This window comes from Typopeltis vanoorti, chromosome 5 (genome assembly GCF_054136105.1).
Source record: "Typopeltis vanoorti isolate ZY-2024b chromosome 5, IOZ_Tvanoo_1.0, whole genome shotgun sequence".
Taxonomy (NCBI): domain Eukaryota; kingdom Metazoa; phylum Arthropoda; class Arachnida; order Uropygi; family Thelyphonidae; genus Typopeltis; species Typopeltis vanoorti.
In genome coordinates, this window is record NC_143553.1 from 171,583,241 (window position 1) to 171,601,822 (window position 18,582).

Sequence of the window (18,582 nt, forward strand, 5' to 3'; positions counted from 1 at the left end):
CAAGAGGAATAGAAGAAAGGAGGAATCTTTCACATTTTGCTTGAACAGCTGACAGTTGTAATCTTTGGGGGGGAGGGCAGAGTGGGGGGAACTGTTCAAAAGGGCAGAAGTAGAATTTGGTTCAGTGAGTTTTAATGGCTTGCTAAAATTAGTTATGCTTTAAAACATACTACTCATACTAATTTTGTGAAACATAACAATATGTTTGAATTCATTAAGAAAATGAACTAAAATTTTAAATGCAAAATTATTAGTATTTTATATTAAATAACATTCAAATATATATTACAATTTGTTTAATATGAGATTTTCTATTAGTTGAATTCTCTGTTTTTCAGAACCAGAGGAGCAATTAATGTCCAAATATACAGCAAAACACAGATCCAACTTGAGATGATTTTCACCCACATGGCTGCATTACTAGCACTCAGATTCCCAGTAGAAGTGTCTGGCCTGTAGAAGATGGAAAATAAATAAATAAAATTAAAATTAAAAAATTTCAATGCTCGAAACAGAATATTATCTGATAACTGATAATGGGTGGTCACTAAAAAGTATACCTAAATAGCTGAATGTTTTGCATTTTTTTAAAAACTAACGATAGTAAAAGTTAATAAAGATGATAATGATGAGATGCTACTGCATGATCTGATAGACTGGATAATTAAACAAAGGATAATAGCTGTCAGTTCAATGTATCAGAGTCAAGTGATGCTCGAATCTGATACATTCAACTAGGGACTTGGGAGGTGATGGTGTATAGTGTTAAAATTCAAAAAACATACTGCAAAAGTGAGCAAAATATCTCAAACAATCATTTAGATGTTAGGAAGTACATTGACTAACAGAGATAAGGAAGTTCTTATTCCTCTTTATAAGGCTTTTAAATGACCATAATCTTGACTGCTACATAGTAATTTGGTTGTCTGAGTTTCTTATGAACACGGATGTTCTAGAGAAGTTACTGAAGAGACTGACCAAAATGGAGGGTGGTCTGTGGAGTGCTCCCTATGAGGAAAGATTGAAGGCTGATGGTTACTTTGACTACAGGTTCTGTCATATGATCTTCACCATTTTATATTCCACAATACTTTTAGAGGTGTTATTTTATATATTTTTCCTATTTATCAATTTGTTTTTATTTTCCATTTTCAGTATAAACTGTTCATTCATTACCATAGTGTTTCATTTATTTTTCACATTATAGGATATAGGATATTAAGGTCATTCAAAATAACATAAATTGCTTTTATCGAAGAAAAATAAGGAATATCAATAAGATCACACTTGGTTTCATTCTGGCAGGGCTGAAAGAAAACATACATGCCAAATTAAGAAAAACTGCATAGTTTCATATATTATAATTGGCTGCATAATTTTGTAGACGACCAAGGACAATACTTTGGGAATAGGCCTTATGGACAACTTAACAGTGGTGGCTCGTGCATAGGTACTGCGGAACTGCAGCACCCCCCAATTTTTCTTGATATATAAATATATTTATTAATTTATTTATCTTTGCTTGTAATATTTAATTTTATCATCAACAATCCTATACAATTCTCTTATTTTGTATAAAAAATAATAAAAATCCATCTTGTAGCACTTAGGAGGGTGAAGGACGCTAGCAGCACTGTGTTCACCACACTGTCATATTGCTACGCATGCAAGCATATGCACGTCATTACGTGAGCTATTAGCATAATGCGGCACTGTCCATCGCACAGTTCTGCTATTGTTTATATGCAGTTTGAGCCAGTAGTAGTGCATTTGTAGTGCTTATCGTGTTTACTCCGTCTGTTTAAATATTTGGACATTACAATTAAAGGATTTAATTGTGATGTCCAAAAACTGTAAATCCATTCCTTTAATTGTAATTAAAGGAATGGATTTTATTTTTAAGTAATTTTGAATTATACTAAACTGTATAATTTCATTGATAATAAACAATATTTTTTTCATGAAACAAAACAAGAAGAATATATTTTATTTTTAAGTAATTTTGAATTATACCAAACTGTTATAATCTTATCGATAATAAACAATATTTTTTCATGTTTAATTTTTACCATAATTTTGATATTTTATCCAATATTCGAAAGTTGCAGCACCTCCAGGATTTCAAGCCACGAGCTGCCACTGCAACTTAATGTAAGAGTTATCTTCTGCAGAAATTAATGATGAGATTTAATCAATTTCTGTCAGATAGACATAATTATTATTTCTCGGAAACCCACTCTAACCACTGTTCATACAATATCTATCATACCTTTCCTCAAACTCAGTGGACGAAGAATCACAATCACTTCTGACAACCCATTCACCACCCTCTTGGTAAAAAAAAAAAAATCTACTCTCAATACCCTTGCTAACTACACTCTTATATAATTTCAAGGATTCACTCCTTGTTTTCTCCCTCCCTGCCATTTACTGAAAGTCTTCAGTGTCAATCCTATAAAACCCCTTTAATAACTTATATGCTTGTATCATCTCCACTCTTATTTGCTTATTCCTATCTTGGTCACTTGCTTCTGGATCCTCTCCACCACTTCTTCATCCCCACGGAATCCAAGTGACCAGATCTGTAAGCAGTAATCAAGATGTGACCACTAGGGAAGGATTATTAGTAATAGTGCAGATGTGGTAGCCCTGCAAGAGGATCTGAATAAGCTAGATGGATGGGCAAATGAATGGGGGTATCGGTTTTATGCAGCAAAATGTAAGGTCTTGAGGTTTGGGAAACATCGGTAGGTTTAGTTTGGTTTATAGTTTATTTGGCACAAAAACTACAAAGATCATACTATGCCATACTAAAGGTTACAACATTAGCATTTACAGAAAATTGTAAACAATATGTCTGTACAAGAATCTAGTTTCACAAAGCAGTATCTCTAGGCAAACAAAACTGCTGCAGAGGGCACAGCAACACACAAGGTCAGAGGTTATTGCAGTAGTGCAAAAATAGTTAACAATATAAGTTAATACATAATATATGAAACACTAAGCCAGGGAATGCAGTATCTACATATATGTAAAATTATAACAGATGCCTTTATAGCAGTACAAAAATAGGCAAAAAGGGATTATTATACAACATGCATGGTTGAAAATTAAATTCAGCAATGCAGTATAAACAGAATTTAGCAATACATATAAATAGAATTACTAGAAAGTACACAAGTAGGTAAGATATCCTACAGCACTACATGATTATTCGAAAAATAAAGTAGTAAATAAGATGCATAGACAAAATGTATGTTAAGTGATGCAGTATCTACATATAAACAAAATTACTGCAGAGATTTCAGCAATACATAAATAGATAACTATAGGTTAACACATGTATATACAAAACAAGTCAAGGAAAGCAGTGTCTACATCTAGTAAGATTACAACAAACATTATTATACTAATACTTAAAAGAGTCAGAAAGGAATTATTATACAGCACTGATGCATAAAATTTAAGTTTAGCATTATAGTATTTACATATTAACAAAATTACAGCAGGGTGATGCAAATATACAAGATCAAGGCCTGTGGTAATACATAATTGGTCAGATTTAACCTAATGAATAATATGTATGTATAAAAGTTAAGTTAAGCAAAAAAAAGTATTTTACATAAAAACAAATTTATGGTCAAATGTGTTTGTGCGTGAGAGTGTGTGTGTGTGTGTGTGTGTGTATGGTGGGATGGTCCGAATATACTGAATAAGGACTCATGGACCAACAGGGCCATAAGGGGCAATCATTTTGATTGTAAGGGAAGTGGCACTCCCATGGACCCCTAGCTGGATCCACTTACTTTAATCTTTCTTATAAGGCCTTATCAGCCAACTCTTCTTATTTTTTGACCCTTATGCTATTAGAGTACTCGAGGGCCATGGGGTCTTTTCATTTCTGGCCTTACAACTATGCCCTCTCTATAAACCTTACTATAATTCTTCTATAATCTACTCTTTCCCTTTCGATATACCCTATTCCTCCTATGGGTTTAAATTTGGAAGAAGGCTAGTTCAGAAGCCTTAACGAAGCAGCCCTACCATTGAACTATTCCATCACCAGGCTAGTCCCCTGACATGGAGAACATAATCCTACTTGTAAGCTGACAGAAAAAGATAATCGAATTGAGTCTATGGAAAATGACCCTGGAATGGAAAAGGTAAAACAAAAATGGAAACGACAAAATATAATACACATAGCAAACTGGAATGTAAGAGGAATAGCATATAAAGAAATAGAATTAGACTAACTATTAAATGAAAGAAATTTTAAAATAGCAGTAATCACTGAAACAAAAAAGTAATTAAAAGGAACAATGAGAACTGAAAATTTTAATGTGATATACAGCGGAGTTGACAGAGACCAAAGAGCACAAGTAGAAGTCATGATTTGGATTCATAACTCCCTTTCAAAACAGTTAAAACATTATAAATTATGGAATGAAAGAATAATAGCAGCTAGAATAAAAATAGATAGAGATTATTTAACAATAATTGGTTTATATGTCCCAGAATAGGGAAGAGAACAAGATAATATTGATTTTTATAATCAGCTACAAAACATGAGACATAAATGCAAGAATTGGAAACACAAAAATTAATAATAATATAGGAATACATGGAGAATATACTCTAAACAGGAATGGTAAAAAATTGATTGACTTTGTAGTTTTAATAACCTAAAAATAATGAATTCCTTCTATAAACATAAAGACATACATAAATATACTTGGGCAGCAAGAGGATGGAAGTCAATATTAGATTACTTCATATTAAATGAAAAGACATCAAAATTTTCACTAGATGTTAGAGTTCACAGAGGATATGAAATAAGCAGTGACCACTTCCTTGTTAAAATAAACATTAAGATTACCACCTAAATGGCTACAAGTAACAAGAACAGAGAGAAAAATTGAAACATTTGTTTATAAAACTACTATTGAATGACACAAATGTACATTGGCTATATGAACAAAGAATTAACCAATATCTAGATAAAATAAAGCAAAATGAAGAAATAGAATGGCTTAATATAAAAATGATACTAAATGCAGCAGCAAATGAAAGCTTAGGAAAGACCAAAAAATTCAATAAAAGGAAAAAAACTGAAGATCTGGTATGATACAATGAAAGAAATAATAAAAAAGAAGCCTATCACAAATGGTTAAGCAGTAAAAGATTAGAAAATGAAATAGAATATAAAAGAATAAGAGCCATAGCTAAAAGAGAAGTCAGAAAAAGACAGAGAATCATGGAACAAATTTGTTTCTAACTTAGAACATGATTTATATAAAATAAGACCAAATGTATATAAAATTTTGAAACACTTAAATGCAGATACCAAAGAAAACATAAAATTAAACACTGAATTGAAATTAGAAGAATTTCTAAATAACTACACAGAATTGTGGTCAGACAAATATTTTAAAAAAGACAACTAGCAAACAATTAACGAAAATGAAAAGGAAATAACTAAAGAAGAATTAGAAATCAGTCTGAAAGAAACAAGAAATGGAAAATCACCTGGAGAAGATAAACTAGGTTCAGAACTATATAAATATGCAGGAACTAGATTCAAAGAAAGATTCTTATTATTTTTAAATAAAATTTACTCAACTGGTATCCCCCAATTGAATGGAAAAAAAAAGCAATTGTGATTCCTATCTTTAAAAAAGGTAATAGAGATGACCCTAAAAACTATAGAGGTATCGGTATGCTAAATTCCTGTTACAAAATATATAGCAGAATCTTAAATAGCAAACTAATGAAATATTCTGAAAACTTTATTTTAGAAGTACAGAATGGATTTAGAAAAGGACGATCATGTATAGACCCGGGCTTCTGCCTAAAATTAATAATAGAGAAAAGAAGAGAATACAATTTAGAAACACATGTTGCATTTATTGACTTTGAAAAAGCATTTGACAAAGTTAAAAGAAACATATTATTTAACATATTAAAAGAAAGACAAATACCAAATAATATCCTAAAAGCTATCACAAGTATATATGAAAATAATCAAACACAAATAAGATTAAATCACGAGCTATCATATATGAGAGAGATAAACCAAGGTGTCCGACAGGGATGTCCCCTCTCAGCAACTCTTTTTAATATCTACTTAAATGAAATAATAAGGGTCAGAAGTAAAACACTTGACCAAAGACTAGAGACCACAGATATGAGAGTCCTGAGAAAGATTAGAGGCGTGAATAGATGGCATCAATGGCAATAGCATATTAAAAATGAGGATATTAGGAAAGAACTTGACATTGTCAGCATCCAGGAATGCGTTAGCAGAGCTAATCTCAGGTGGTATGGTCACTTAAATAGAATGGGAGAGGAAAGATTAGCAAAACAAGTGTTCTCTGCCAGGTTGGCAGGAAAACGACCCAGAGGAAGACCAAGATATAGGTGGATTGATACGGTACAAAGTGCTTTAGACGATAGAAATATAAGATCTGATAATGTTGGAATCTTGACAAGTAACAGACTGATTTGGAGGAAAATTGTAGATAGGAAGTTAGTAATGATGTTATTTTTTCATGTAGTACTGTCATATCCTGTACACCCCTTGAGGGTACATGACGGGAATTTGATGAATGATAATGATGAAATAATAACAAAATGGAATAAAAATGTACATCAAGGAATTAAACTTTCTCCTACAGTAAACTTAAACACTCTCCTCTTTGCCGATGACCAAATAATAATTAGAAATTTAGAAGATAAACTACAGAAAGCTATTCTAGATCTAAATGAGATATCCAAAGATTATGGTATGATAATATCAACAGAAAAATCAAAAACTATGGCCTTTAAAGGACAAGATCTAGCAAGAACAAAAATAGTAATAGATAATTTACCACATGGAATTCTAATCAGTAAATTGCAGCATATGGGGATGGACATAGGGTTGGTGAGATGGATAGGAGGGTGGTTGACGGAGAGATATCAGAGAGTGGTTTACTCAGGAGTAGAGTCCACAAGACAGCCTGTGACTAGTGGTGTGCCACAAGGATCTGTTCTTGGGCCACTGCTGTTTAATTTGTTCATAAATGATATAGGAAAGGATCTGAGAGGAACAGTTCATTTGTTTGCGGATGATGCGAAGTTGGGTAGGGCAATAGTGAATGCAGATGACGTCAAAATTTTGCAGGATGATTTGGATAGATTGGAGGTCTGGGCTAAGGAGAATGGATGTCAATTTAATGTGGCAAAATGTAAGGTTATGCATTTTGCAGTGAAAAGATTGGCGGCAGTTTACTGCATTGGTGGAACCGTGCTTCAGGAAATTGATGAGGCACGAGATTTAGGAGTGTTGGTGGATAAGGAATTGAAATTTAGGGGACACATTGCAAAAGTGGCCAAATCAGCTCATCAAATCACTTGGTTGCTGAAGAATACGTTGACAAGCAGAGACAAGCAGGTTATTGTTCCTCTGTATCGAGCCTTGATAAGAACCCATCTCGACTTTTGTGCTCAGATTTGGTCACCTAGGTTTCTTCTTGATCGGGAGGAGGTGGAGAGGATCCAGAGGCGAGTGACCAAGATGATAGCAGGTCTGTGGAATGAACCTTATGAGAACAGGTTGAGGATTTGTGGGTTGCAAAAATTGGTTGATAGGCAGAGGAGGGGAGATATGATCGAGACATTCAAATTACTGAAGGGTTTCTATAAAATTAATTCAGAAGATATTTTTGAAAACAGGGCTGGTTGTGGGAGGACTAGGGGACATCCATGGAAACTGGTCAAAAGTGTGGTTAGTAAAGGAGTTAGAGCTGGGTTCTTTACTTTTAGAGTAGTGAATGAGTGGAATGCGCTCCCTGAGTCTGTGGTGGTGGATGCTGTGACAGTGAATGAGTTTAAGACGAGGTATGATAGATACTGTATGAATGTCGAATAGTTGTGATGAATATGATTTGGGGCCTCCCTCGATGAGTCTAATGACTCCCTGGAGTTGCCCGTAATAATAATAATAATAATAATAATAATAACAAGCTCTTAGAACAGGTGAATTCATTTAACTACCTAGGATGAACGACTGATCACATATGAAAATGAAAAAGATATAAACGTAAAAATTGCAAAATATTTAAAAATAACAGGTGTAATTACCTCTATATTTAAACCAAACCTAGTTCAAAAACAAACCAGACTAAAAGTATACAATACATTAGCCCTACCAGTCTTAATGTATGGAAGCGAAATCTGGACAATAAAACAAAAAGACAAACAAAGATTAACAACAGCAGAAATGAAGTTGATGAGAAAAACTGCAAAGTATACCCTATTTGATCACAAAAGAAATGAAGAAATTATGAAAGAATCAAACCAAGAACCAGTAATAGAAAAAATTAAAAAATATAAACATAAATGGATGGAACACATTCAAAGAATGAAAACAGAAAGATTACCAAAACAAGCCTTAAAGTACAAGCCATTAGGAAAAAGAAAACCAGGACGTCCTCTTAAATGATTCGACGATGACTTCTAAGGCCGGAAGAACAGGCCATGATAGGCCTAAATCCTTGATATGCATGATGATGTGTTTGTACAAATCAATTCTTTCTAAAAAATTAAAAACATCATGCAATTTGCCTGAGTCTGCTAGCATTTCCCTGAGTGTATATGGCTTGGTTAGATAAGTGAAAATTTTTGACAATCTACCAGAATATGATGAATAGTGAGATGTGTGTTGCATTTTTCACATATGGGAGGGTCAGCAGCTCTCAGTAAATGAGAATGCGTAAGGTGACTGTGACCTATGCGGAGCCTAGCAAGGACAACCTCCTCCCTTCTCTTTGTACATTGACTAGAATGCCAGTGTTTAATTTCAGGTTTAATGTTATATAATTTGTTTGTTGATGCTTCTTGTTATGTTAACTCCCACTGAGCAATTAGCTTTGATCTTATAAGTTGCCTGTAGTCTGTATATGGAACTGTCAATGAGTATGTGGAGAAGGTATGAGCTGATTTAGCAGCTGCAGCCTCATTTCCTTTGATTCCGATGTGGCTGGGAATCCAGCAAAACTGAACATCGAAATTAAGAATTTTCATTCTGCATGTGGATTGTACATAGGAGAGGAGATGGCCTGTAAAGAGCTCAATGAGTCTGTATAAATTACACTTTTGGTAGCAGTTTTCTTTTATATGCACAAATGCAAGCTGAATGGCCTGTAACTGCTGTATAATTACAGCAGTTACAGGCCATTACTGCAGTCTGGTGGGATCTGATTTGAGATAATAATGTTAGGAAACACAGCAGCACAGCCAACAGAGGTGTTGGTTCTTGAACCATCAGTATAGAGGGTAAGAAATCGGTGTGTGCTGCTCTGTGTGCATTAAACAATTGCAGGTAAATGGATGATGGGGTATAAGATTTCTGTAGCTGACAAAGTGACAGATTGCAGGATGGTGTGCAAACCTGCCATGGAGGAATGCTGTTATGTTTAGTGTAGCTAATGTTGTCAACATTTATATTAACAGCTTGCACAGTTTCTTTAATACGCATACCAAAAGGATGTATAGCAGTTTGATATGTGTGATATATGTAGGGTGATCTGGGAGAGATTTTATTTTTGGGGCATAATTAAGAGACAACTGTTTCCGTCAAAGTGATAGAGCCAGTTCATTTGCTTCAACATAGAGACTTTGAGTGGGTGAGATGCAAAAGGCACCAGTAGCTATCCATATACCCTGATGAATGATGGAATCCAACCATCGTAGGGTACTCTGTCTTGCCGAACCATAGACTTGGGACCCATAATCCAGCTTTGAACATATAAGTGAACGATAAAGATGGAGCAACGAAGCTCGATCAGCACCCCACTCAGTAGAGGATAGAGTACGAAGGAGGTTCAAAGTTCTTTTGCACTTTTCTCTTAGTTGACAAATGTGTGCTAGAAATGTGAGTTTTCTGTCAAAGATGAGTCCCAAGAACTTTGTTTCTGTAGCTACTGGAATAACAGTATGTCCCATTCTTAGTTCAGGATCTGGGTGATAAGTGCGTTTTCGACAGAAGTGTACACAGACATTTTTTCTGTTGAAAACCTAAATCCATTATTAAGAGCCCACAGAGAGACATGAGAAATTGCTTGCTGAAGTTGCCTTTCAATTACCCTCAGGTTACGTGAGTGACAGTAAACTGTAAAGTCATTAAAATATAGAGCATTGTCTACAGTGGGAGGAAGCTGTTCAATAATTGAGTTAATTTTAATAGCAAAAAGGGTTACACTTAAGACAGAGCCTTGGGGAACACCTTGTTCTTGATGATATGGTTGAGATAGCGTACTTCCCACTCTGACTTGGAAAGTTCGTGTGGACAGAAAGTTTTTAATAAATATAGGGAGGTGTCCTTTGAGACCTAGGCTACACCAGGCTGTGTCATAAGCTTCTTCCATGTCAAAAAAAACTGAGACAAGATGTTCTCACTTCAGAAATGCATCTCTTATACAAGTTTCTAACCTAACTAAATGGTCTAAAGTTGATCGATGTCTATGGAAACAACATTGTGTATTGGAGAGAAGACTATTGCCTTCTAAATACCAGAGAAGTCTGGCATTAACCATTTTCTCTAGTATCTTACAAAGACAGCAATGGGTGGATAATTATTTGCTTGTGATGGATCTTTTCCTGGTTTTGGGATAGCAATGACAATTGACTTATGCCAAGAATTTGGAAACTGTTCTTCTGCAAGTATTCTATTGTATAAGAAGAGAAGAAGAAGATCCATAGAAGATAATGGTAGATGTTTTATCATTTCGTAATGGATGTCATCAGGTCCTACTGCACTAGGGTGAGATTGTAGGAGAGCTCTTTTTAGTTCCTCCTTGACAAATGGCTGATTATATGGCTGAAGAATGTTGGTAGAAAAATTAAGCCCTTTGTTTCTCTTGCTGGTCTTTCAGTATTAAAAATTCTGGAGAATATGAAGCTGTTGCTGAGATTTTAGCAAAAGTTTCTCCCAAAGTATCTGCAATAGCTTTGGGATCAGCAAGAACACCTCCATTATAGTCTAAGGTGGACAAACAATGTGTACTATATCTGCCTTTCATTTTCCAGATTTTATCCCATACAATTTTTGGACTGGTCATTTGATTAATTGATGTAGTAAATTGGATCCACGATTGTTTTTGACTCTGACGTCTTACATAATGTGCATTGGCTCGAGCACATTTGAAAGTTATTAAATTTGATGTGGTGGGATATCTACGAAATATGTTCCATGCTCTGTATTGATCTTTTTTGGCTACCTGACATTCTGGGTTCCACCAAGGCTTTGGACAGACTGGGAATCAAGATGATGTTTTTGGGATGGAGGTTATTGCTGCTTGGACAATGCATTCTGTTATATATTTTACAGCTTCGTTGATAGGTGTTTGACTGATGGCATCAGCATTAAATTTTGCAAGATGAGAGAAAGTGTTCCAGTCAGCCTGGTCCATTTTCCATATAGGTATCCGCATGGGTGAACATGGTTCCTGTGACAACATTGTACAAAGGACAGGAAAGTGATCACTTCCATATACGTTCTCTTCAACGTCCCACATGAGCAGTGGAAGAATGGAAGGGGAACAGATTGTAAGATCAATTGCAGAATATGAGCGGGTAGGCACATGGAAGAAAGTATTGAGTTTATTATTTAGAAGGGAACGGTTATTATTATCAAGAATTTTTTCAATGATTCGACCTCATCTATTAGTGTTGGCGCTACCCCATAGAGTATTGTGACCGTTAAAGTCACCCATCAAAAGTATCGATTCAGGCAGTTGCAAGATAAGGTTATCAAGATCAATTTCATTTAAATCAGCATTTGGTGGTAAATAAATTGAACATACTGTAATAAGAAATCCCACAGAGAAGCGAATCGCTACTGCTTCCAGAGAAGTATTAATTTGGACCTGATGAAAAGGAATATGATTGCCCACTAGGATAGCTATTCCTCCATGAGCAGGACCATCACCAGTTCTATCCTTACGTACAACAGTGAAATTCCTAAAGGTACGGTCCTCATTGGGTCTTAAGTAAGTTTCCTGTAGATAGAAACAGAAAGGTTTGTGTTTCTGCAACAACATCTTGATATCGTCAATATTCTGGCAGATCCCCACAACAGTTCCATTGTAAAAATTTTCCTATTGTTTTGATTTTATTGACTTGTCTGGTTTTCGAGAGGTTGAGGGCTTACCTTTGTCAGATTTATATTTATCCACTGTTTTAGGAAGTATGGACGGCCACTGTCTATCTCTTCCTCTGCTAGAGTGTTCAAAACATCAAATGTGTTAAGATCAGTTGGTATGTTTAGTTTGCTTTCAGTGGGTACCGAGGTATCCATTTTTCTGTGTGCGAGTGTCCATTTTTCTGTGTGCGAGTGTCAGGTGGTTTATCTTTGGGTGAAGTCTCTATAATTTTTTTTGACAGGTGAGTTTTCATCCAATGGGACCATTTTTGTCTCTGGAGTAAGGCTATAGGTCTTGTGATTAATACGCTCAACAGAGAAGCACTTATGATCATAAAGTTCAGGTATGGTGAAATTATGTAATGGTGGAAGAGACATACATGTTTGAGTTGCTGTTGGCACTTTTTTAATTGTTACTTTTTCAGCATAAGAGGATTGTAGAACAGGTGTAATGGTGGCCAGCTTTCGTTTTGCATCCTGATATGTTATGTTTCGTTCTGTTTTAATTTTTTTTATCTCTTTTTCATCTTTCCATTTCTGACGTGCACAAGAGTATGCTGGATGATCTCCCTGACAGTTGACACATTTAGCTTTTTTTTCACAGCAATATTTATTATCATGTTCTTTACTACCACATTGGGCACAGGTAGTAGAACAACGACAGGCGGTTTGGGCATGTCCATATCTTTGACATTTAAAGCATCTCAGCGGGTTAGGAATGTACATTCTAACAGGATAGCTGAGATACCCTGCTTTTACAGATGTCGGAGGCCTAGGTATATCAAAAGTAAGGATGATGTTCTTGGTTGAGACCAGGCGACCATCCCTGTGTATCAGGATGCGCCTCACACCCATCACTACTTGATCTTTAAGTTCTGAACATATCTCCTCATCAGGAACATCAAGGAGATCCCATTCTGATATCACTCCTCTACTGGAATTGAGTGTTCTGTGAGGTTTACTGCAATTTGTATTCCACCCATTGTCGTTGCTCTCAGTAGTTTCTCGGAATGTTGTTTGCACATTGTTTCCATGAGGATATCACCAGAACGCAATTTCTTGACAGTTTTGGGAGGTACTGCCAGTTCTTCTAAACCTTTGTGGATAAAGAAGGGCAACATTTTCCCAATTAGTTTTTCACCTGTTGCATGAATGATTAAAAAGTTTGGTACATTTATGTTAGTATTCAATATCTTTTGTTTCTTACTTCTGTTTCCATATGCTATGTCCATATTATCAGTACTTAGTTGGGACTTTGTTAGGATCCCTGAAACATTTGAGGAATTTTTAATTCAGCCCCAGAGCTCCCCATCCATCTTGGAGCCATACATGGACGCCCACTACCTGGCAAGCAAAGACTGTGTTCAGGAGTGGAACGTCAGGGCTACCCTGGACGATATACCAGCACTGCAGCAGATCTAGGATCCCGACCCCAGACCATGGGGTGAGAGACTTCCTGCAACACCATCGACCCTTGCAGGCAAGCTCACTAGCCAATCGATCCTGGCTGGGCCATCCAGGACCACCTGTCTTGCTGAAGCAGGGGCCAAAGTAGTGCAAGACTACCAGGATTCCCCTTTCCGTGGGTCACGCCGCATGGCAAACACGGTGTTGGATCCCAGTGATGGTGGTCTGGAAAAAGACTCAGGAGAAGTAGAGCAAAGAATACAGGAAGAAAAGCAAAGAAAAAAGTGGAAGAATGAAAAGGGCCAGTACCATCACTGGGAGGTCCCCTCCACCACGAACAGGTGCCTCACATGGAGGGGACATCGATGGGACGCTGCATACTCTATGGGAGGAGTTATACTGGAGGAAGTAGGGGAGACAAGAGATCTGGGGTTGATGATTGATAGAAACCTGAAATTTAGGGGACATATTGCAAAGGTGGTGAAGGTAACACAGAGAACTGCTGCAATAATGAGAAGGACACTGACCTGCAGAGATAAAAGGGTTATCATTCCGTTGTAAAAGTCTCTGATCAGACCACACTTAGACTATTGTTCTCAGATTTGGTCCCCAGGATTTGAAGGGGATAAATTAACTGTGCAAAAGATACAAAGGCAGATAAGAAAGATGGTTTCAGGACTGTACAATGTTAGTTATGAGGATCGGCTGAGGGAATGTGGACTGCAGAGTTTGGTGGATAGAAGAAGTAGAGATGATATTATTGAGACTTTTAAACTGTTGAGAGGTGGTTACAGGTTTGACACTGGGGAGTTCTTTCACTTGGTTGAACAGCGGGAGAGGAAGGACCTCTCACGATGAGTCTTTTGACTCCATGGAGGCCTGAATAATAATAATAATATTAAAGCTTTATAAAGGAGAATAATAACCTTCTCATCCCTGCTTGTCAGTGTGTTGCTCAACAGCCATGTAATCCAACGTGCTGTTTTTGACTACCTTTGCAATATATCCTCTGAACTCTCTGTCCACAATGACTCTCCTCCCTGAAATTCCTGGCCTCATCAATTTTTTAAGGTTCAGTTCCATCAATATACACAGCTTATGACCTTGACATCCTAAAGTATATTACCTAGCATTGCCAGGGTTTTTCATTTCACATTTGATATCATTCTTCCCTGCCAAATATTGCATAAATAACCAAGGCAAATTATCTTCTGCAAGCAAGAAACAGTACACCACATACCTCTTTGGTCTTTTTTCCAGAAAGACAGAAGAATCTTAAATAAGAATGAAATACATAAATAAATAAGAATCTTAAATTATAAATAACAGTAAAGTCCATTCTGAGTAATATCTCCAGATGTTTCCAAAATTTGTACTTCAGAATTAACACCTATCCTATATCATTTCTACACTTTTATAATCAGCTGGTATCTGTTCAAATACATGGAAATAAGCCTATATTCAATCCATTTCAAAAAAAAAAAAAAAGGAGTTAAAAATTTCTGCCAACCTACTGACTTCATATTATGGTTTAATGGAGTGAATTAAACAGAGGTTTCATGATTCCAATAATTTGTCTCTATAACAGACACATGATTGGGGATACAATATAAGAACTGCACACAAAATACACAAAGTGGAAGATAATAGACTGACAGCCTAAAGAGAGGCACTCTCTTTCTGCTCTATGATAAGAATCTTAAATCCTAAATAACAGAAAAGTCCTTTTTGACTTCTCTCTAGATGTTTTCAAAATTTGTACTTAAGAATAAACACCTGTTCTCTCAACAGTTTTCTTCCTAACAACTATTTAAGTTATCCTGCAGGATCTCTATATTATCTTCATTGACAACTGCTCTTCCCCATGTGCATAATCAGGAAAAAACTGAATAGTTCCCCTTGAATTATTTCCTATACCATCATCATCACTTTTTTTTGTCCTGCACACTCTCTTGAAGGGTGTACAGGATACTATGATATTACTACATGATTAAGTTTAAGTTTGTATTATTACTTATCTCCTATCAACAATTTTCTTCCAAATTAGTCTATTACTTATCAGTACTTCAATATTGTTATATCTATATGTTATATTTTACCCATATATGGTACTAATGTACTATAGGTTGATCAACCAATCTCTCGTGTATGGGCTCAACATAAAAATAAAAAATAATAATAATAAAATAAAATAAAAATAGAGCTTATAGCCTTTTTTCCAATGAGACCGCTCTTGCAACACTTTTCTATCTAATGGTTACAGTTCCCACATTATCAAAAAAAATAATCATCCATGATTATTTTTTTTGATAATGAAAATATCCAGAATCTTAATGAAATACAATCTTTGCACCACTTTCAACTCAACTTAAAACTAGCTACCCTTGTCTGCTCTGCTAAAGATAAACTCCCTCCACTTTCAGTTCCAGGTGTGCATAGAGTTCCTTGTTCCTGCAAGTTGGCCTACTATGGACAGACAAGAAGATCAGCTACCATCTGAATGGAAGAACATCTAATAATTTGAACAGCAGAAAACTTTCCTCTTGTCCAAATGGAAGTCATGCCTTCTGGTCTCTTGCTAGGGACAATGTATGTAACTTCCACTCAACTGTTCTTCCATCTCTCATCTAGATCCTTGTTCTCCAACCTGTGGTCTGTGGAAATTTTCCTGGCGGTCAGCCAAACATTTCCAAAAATTTCTTCGTCTCTCAGAAACAATGCTCCAGCCAGTTGTATCAAATTTTCTAACCTATAAGCAGCAACAGATGTCACACTAGCTAAAAATTGTAATTTCATAACCTTGGATTTAATAAATAAAATACTATCTACATTGGTTTGTTTTTATCTTAGCCGTCAGATGGTCCACGAAATATTTCTCCTATTTTCCCCGGTCCGCGGGTATAAAAAGGTTGAAGAACACTGATCTAAATGACACCCAAAGACTAAGCTGACCTGCTGGCATCACTCTTTTCCTTCAACTAGTACATGGATGACAAATGCAAATCTCCTCCACCATGCCAGTAACTGAGCACTGTATGCTTTCAGTGTTTTTTTTCAGCAAAAATACAAGAGAAGAATAATAAATAACTTGGACAATAAAAAAATCTCCTTTACTGATGGAATCTCTCAATTGTACTCAAACACTGTGCTCCAGAGTTGACACCTGTAATCTACCATTCCTTCAATCTTCTGTACCCACCTGGCACTTATTCCAAATATGGAAGCAAGCATATATCCAACCTGTTTCAAACAAAGAAGATGGAGCTCTACCATGATCTTAATCCTCTCTGAAATAATGGACAAAGTTATCAGTAGTCAACTTCTCCACTACTTAAAGGCTCACTAGTTAATCAGTGATCGCCACAATGGATTCAGCCAATCTAGATCCATGGCTGATCTCTTACCTTTTGCCATCCACCACTGGACACAAACCATGGAAAGGTTCAGAGGAACTTATGCTTTTGCCCTAGATATCTCCAAGGCTTTTGATTATATTTGGCATCACGGCCTGTTTTTCAAACCACCTTCCCCTTGTCTACCTGTCACACTCTGTAACCAAATAGCCAGCTTCTCTCTCTCTCTCTCTCTGGTCATTCATGCATTGAATGGCAAGGGAGAGAGGGCTTTGTCACCAATACAAGAGTGACTTAAGACTGTTCTATCACCTACTCTCTCTCTCCTATATGCAAATAACCTACTCTCAATCACCACCAATCCTATTCACAGCTTTGCTGACAACAGTAGACGCTATTCATCCTACTCCTTCGACAAACCATGTAGTTCTGAGATATATCAAGAATCAAGATCATCGACAACTAGTGACTTAAACACTATCTCCATAACATCCTTCAGTGGGGAAAGGACAATCTGTTTACCTTCTGATACCACCAAAAACACGGTTTCCCTTTTCTCTAATAAAAGGGATCTCTGCTCACCTACCCTTACCCTCAACTAATAGAAAAATCACCAGGAAGGATCAGATCTCCCTGCTTGGAATAATATTTACCTCCAGCCTCTTCTAGAATAAACATGCTATATCAACTTCCTCAGTATCTAAAAAACTAGGCATTCTTTTCCACTCAAAATACTACTTTACACCTACTCACCCACCCAGCTATTAACCCTACACAAATCCCCAATTTGCTCATCCATAATATACTCCTTACACATTTAGGGTGGTGCACAGTCCCCTCACAGAATTAGGCTTTAACTGAAAAAAAAAAAAAAAAAAAAAAAAAAAAAAAATTGAATTTGCTTCTCTTCTTCCTCATCTATCTCCATCTTTTGGAAGGGTCTTTCTCATAATGTTTTCCAAAAAAAACAACCTCCAACTTTTTAAGAGGAAAGTCAACAGGTTCATGTGTATGCATGTCCAATAAAACAATAATATAATATTTTGGGATTAATGCCATCCTGACATTAAACACCTGCTTTGCTAACATTTTCTCTCTCATTCTGTTTAAGTGACCACACTACCTTACATTAATTCTGCTCACACATTCTTGAATGCTAACAATGTCAAGTTCATTAATATATTCATTTTTAATATGATTCTGCCATGGATACTATCTGTTCAGTCACCTAATTTTTCTCAGAATTCCATATTTCTGGTCTCCAATCTTTAATCAACTGCTTTATTTCAAATCAACTCTCAGATCCATAACTTAAAATTTGTTCGAACATTGTCTTGTATACTGCTAGTTTAGTGTTTCGACTTATGTATCCATCTTCTCCTAATGTACTTCTACCCTTTCTGGGTTCAAATCATCTGCTATCATTAATAAAATCCTTCTGTCCTCTCTGAAAATATTATATTCTATCTCTATATAATTATCCATCAACCAAGTCTTGCTAATGTCTATAACTTTTGGACAAGTTGAAATAACCAATGAAAAAATCTTCTCACCCTTATTTCAAATACTTCTAGCACTAATATAAATAATGCTGAAATACTCCCTAATGGTTATATGCAAATACGTAATTAATTCAATTAT

General features: G+C 35.9%; 1 protein-coding gene across 1 annotated transcript in view; it reads right to left on the reverse strand.

The window, feature by feature from the left end:
* Positions 1-244: 244 nt before the first annotated feature.
* Positions 245-18,582, reverse strand: part of LOC150107059 (putative serine incorporator) — a 341,534-nt gene continuing 323,196 nt past the window's right edge. The window contains exon 12 of the mRNA XM_090392928.1: positions 245-453. Coding sequence (XP_090249054.1) covers positions 315-453 — 139 coding nt within the window. The 3' untranslated portion in view covers positions 245-314. The remainder of the gene's footprint in view (positions 454-18,582) is intronic.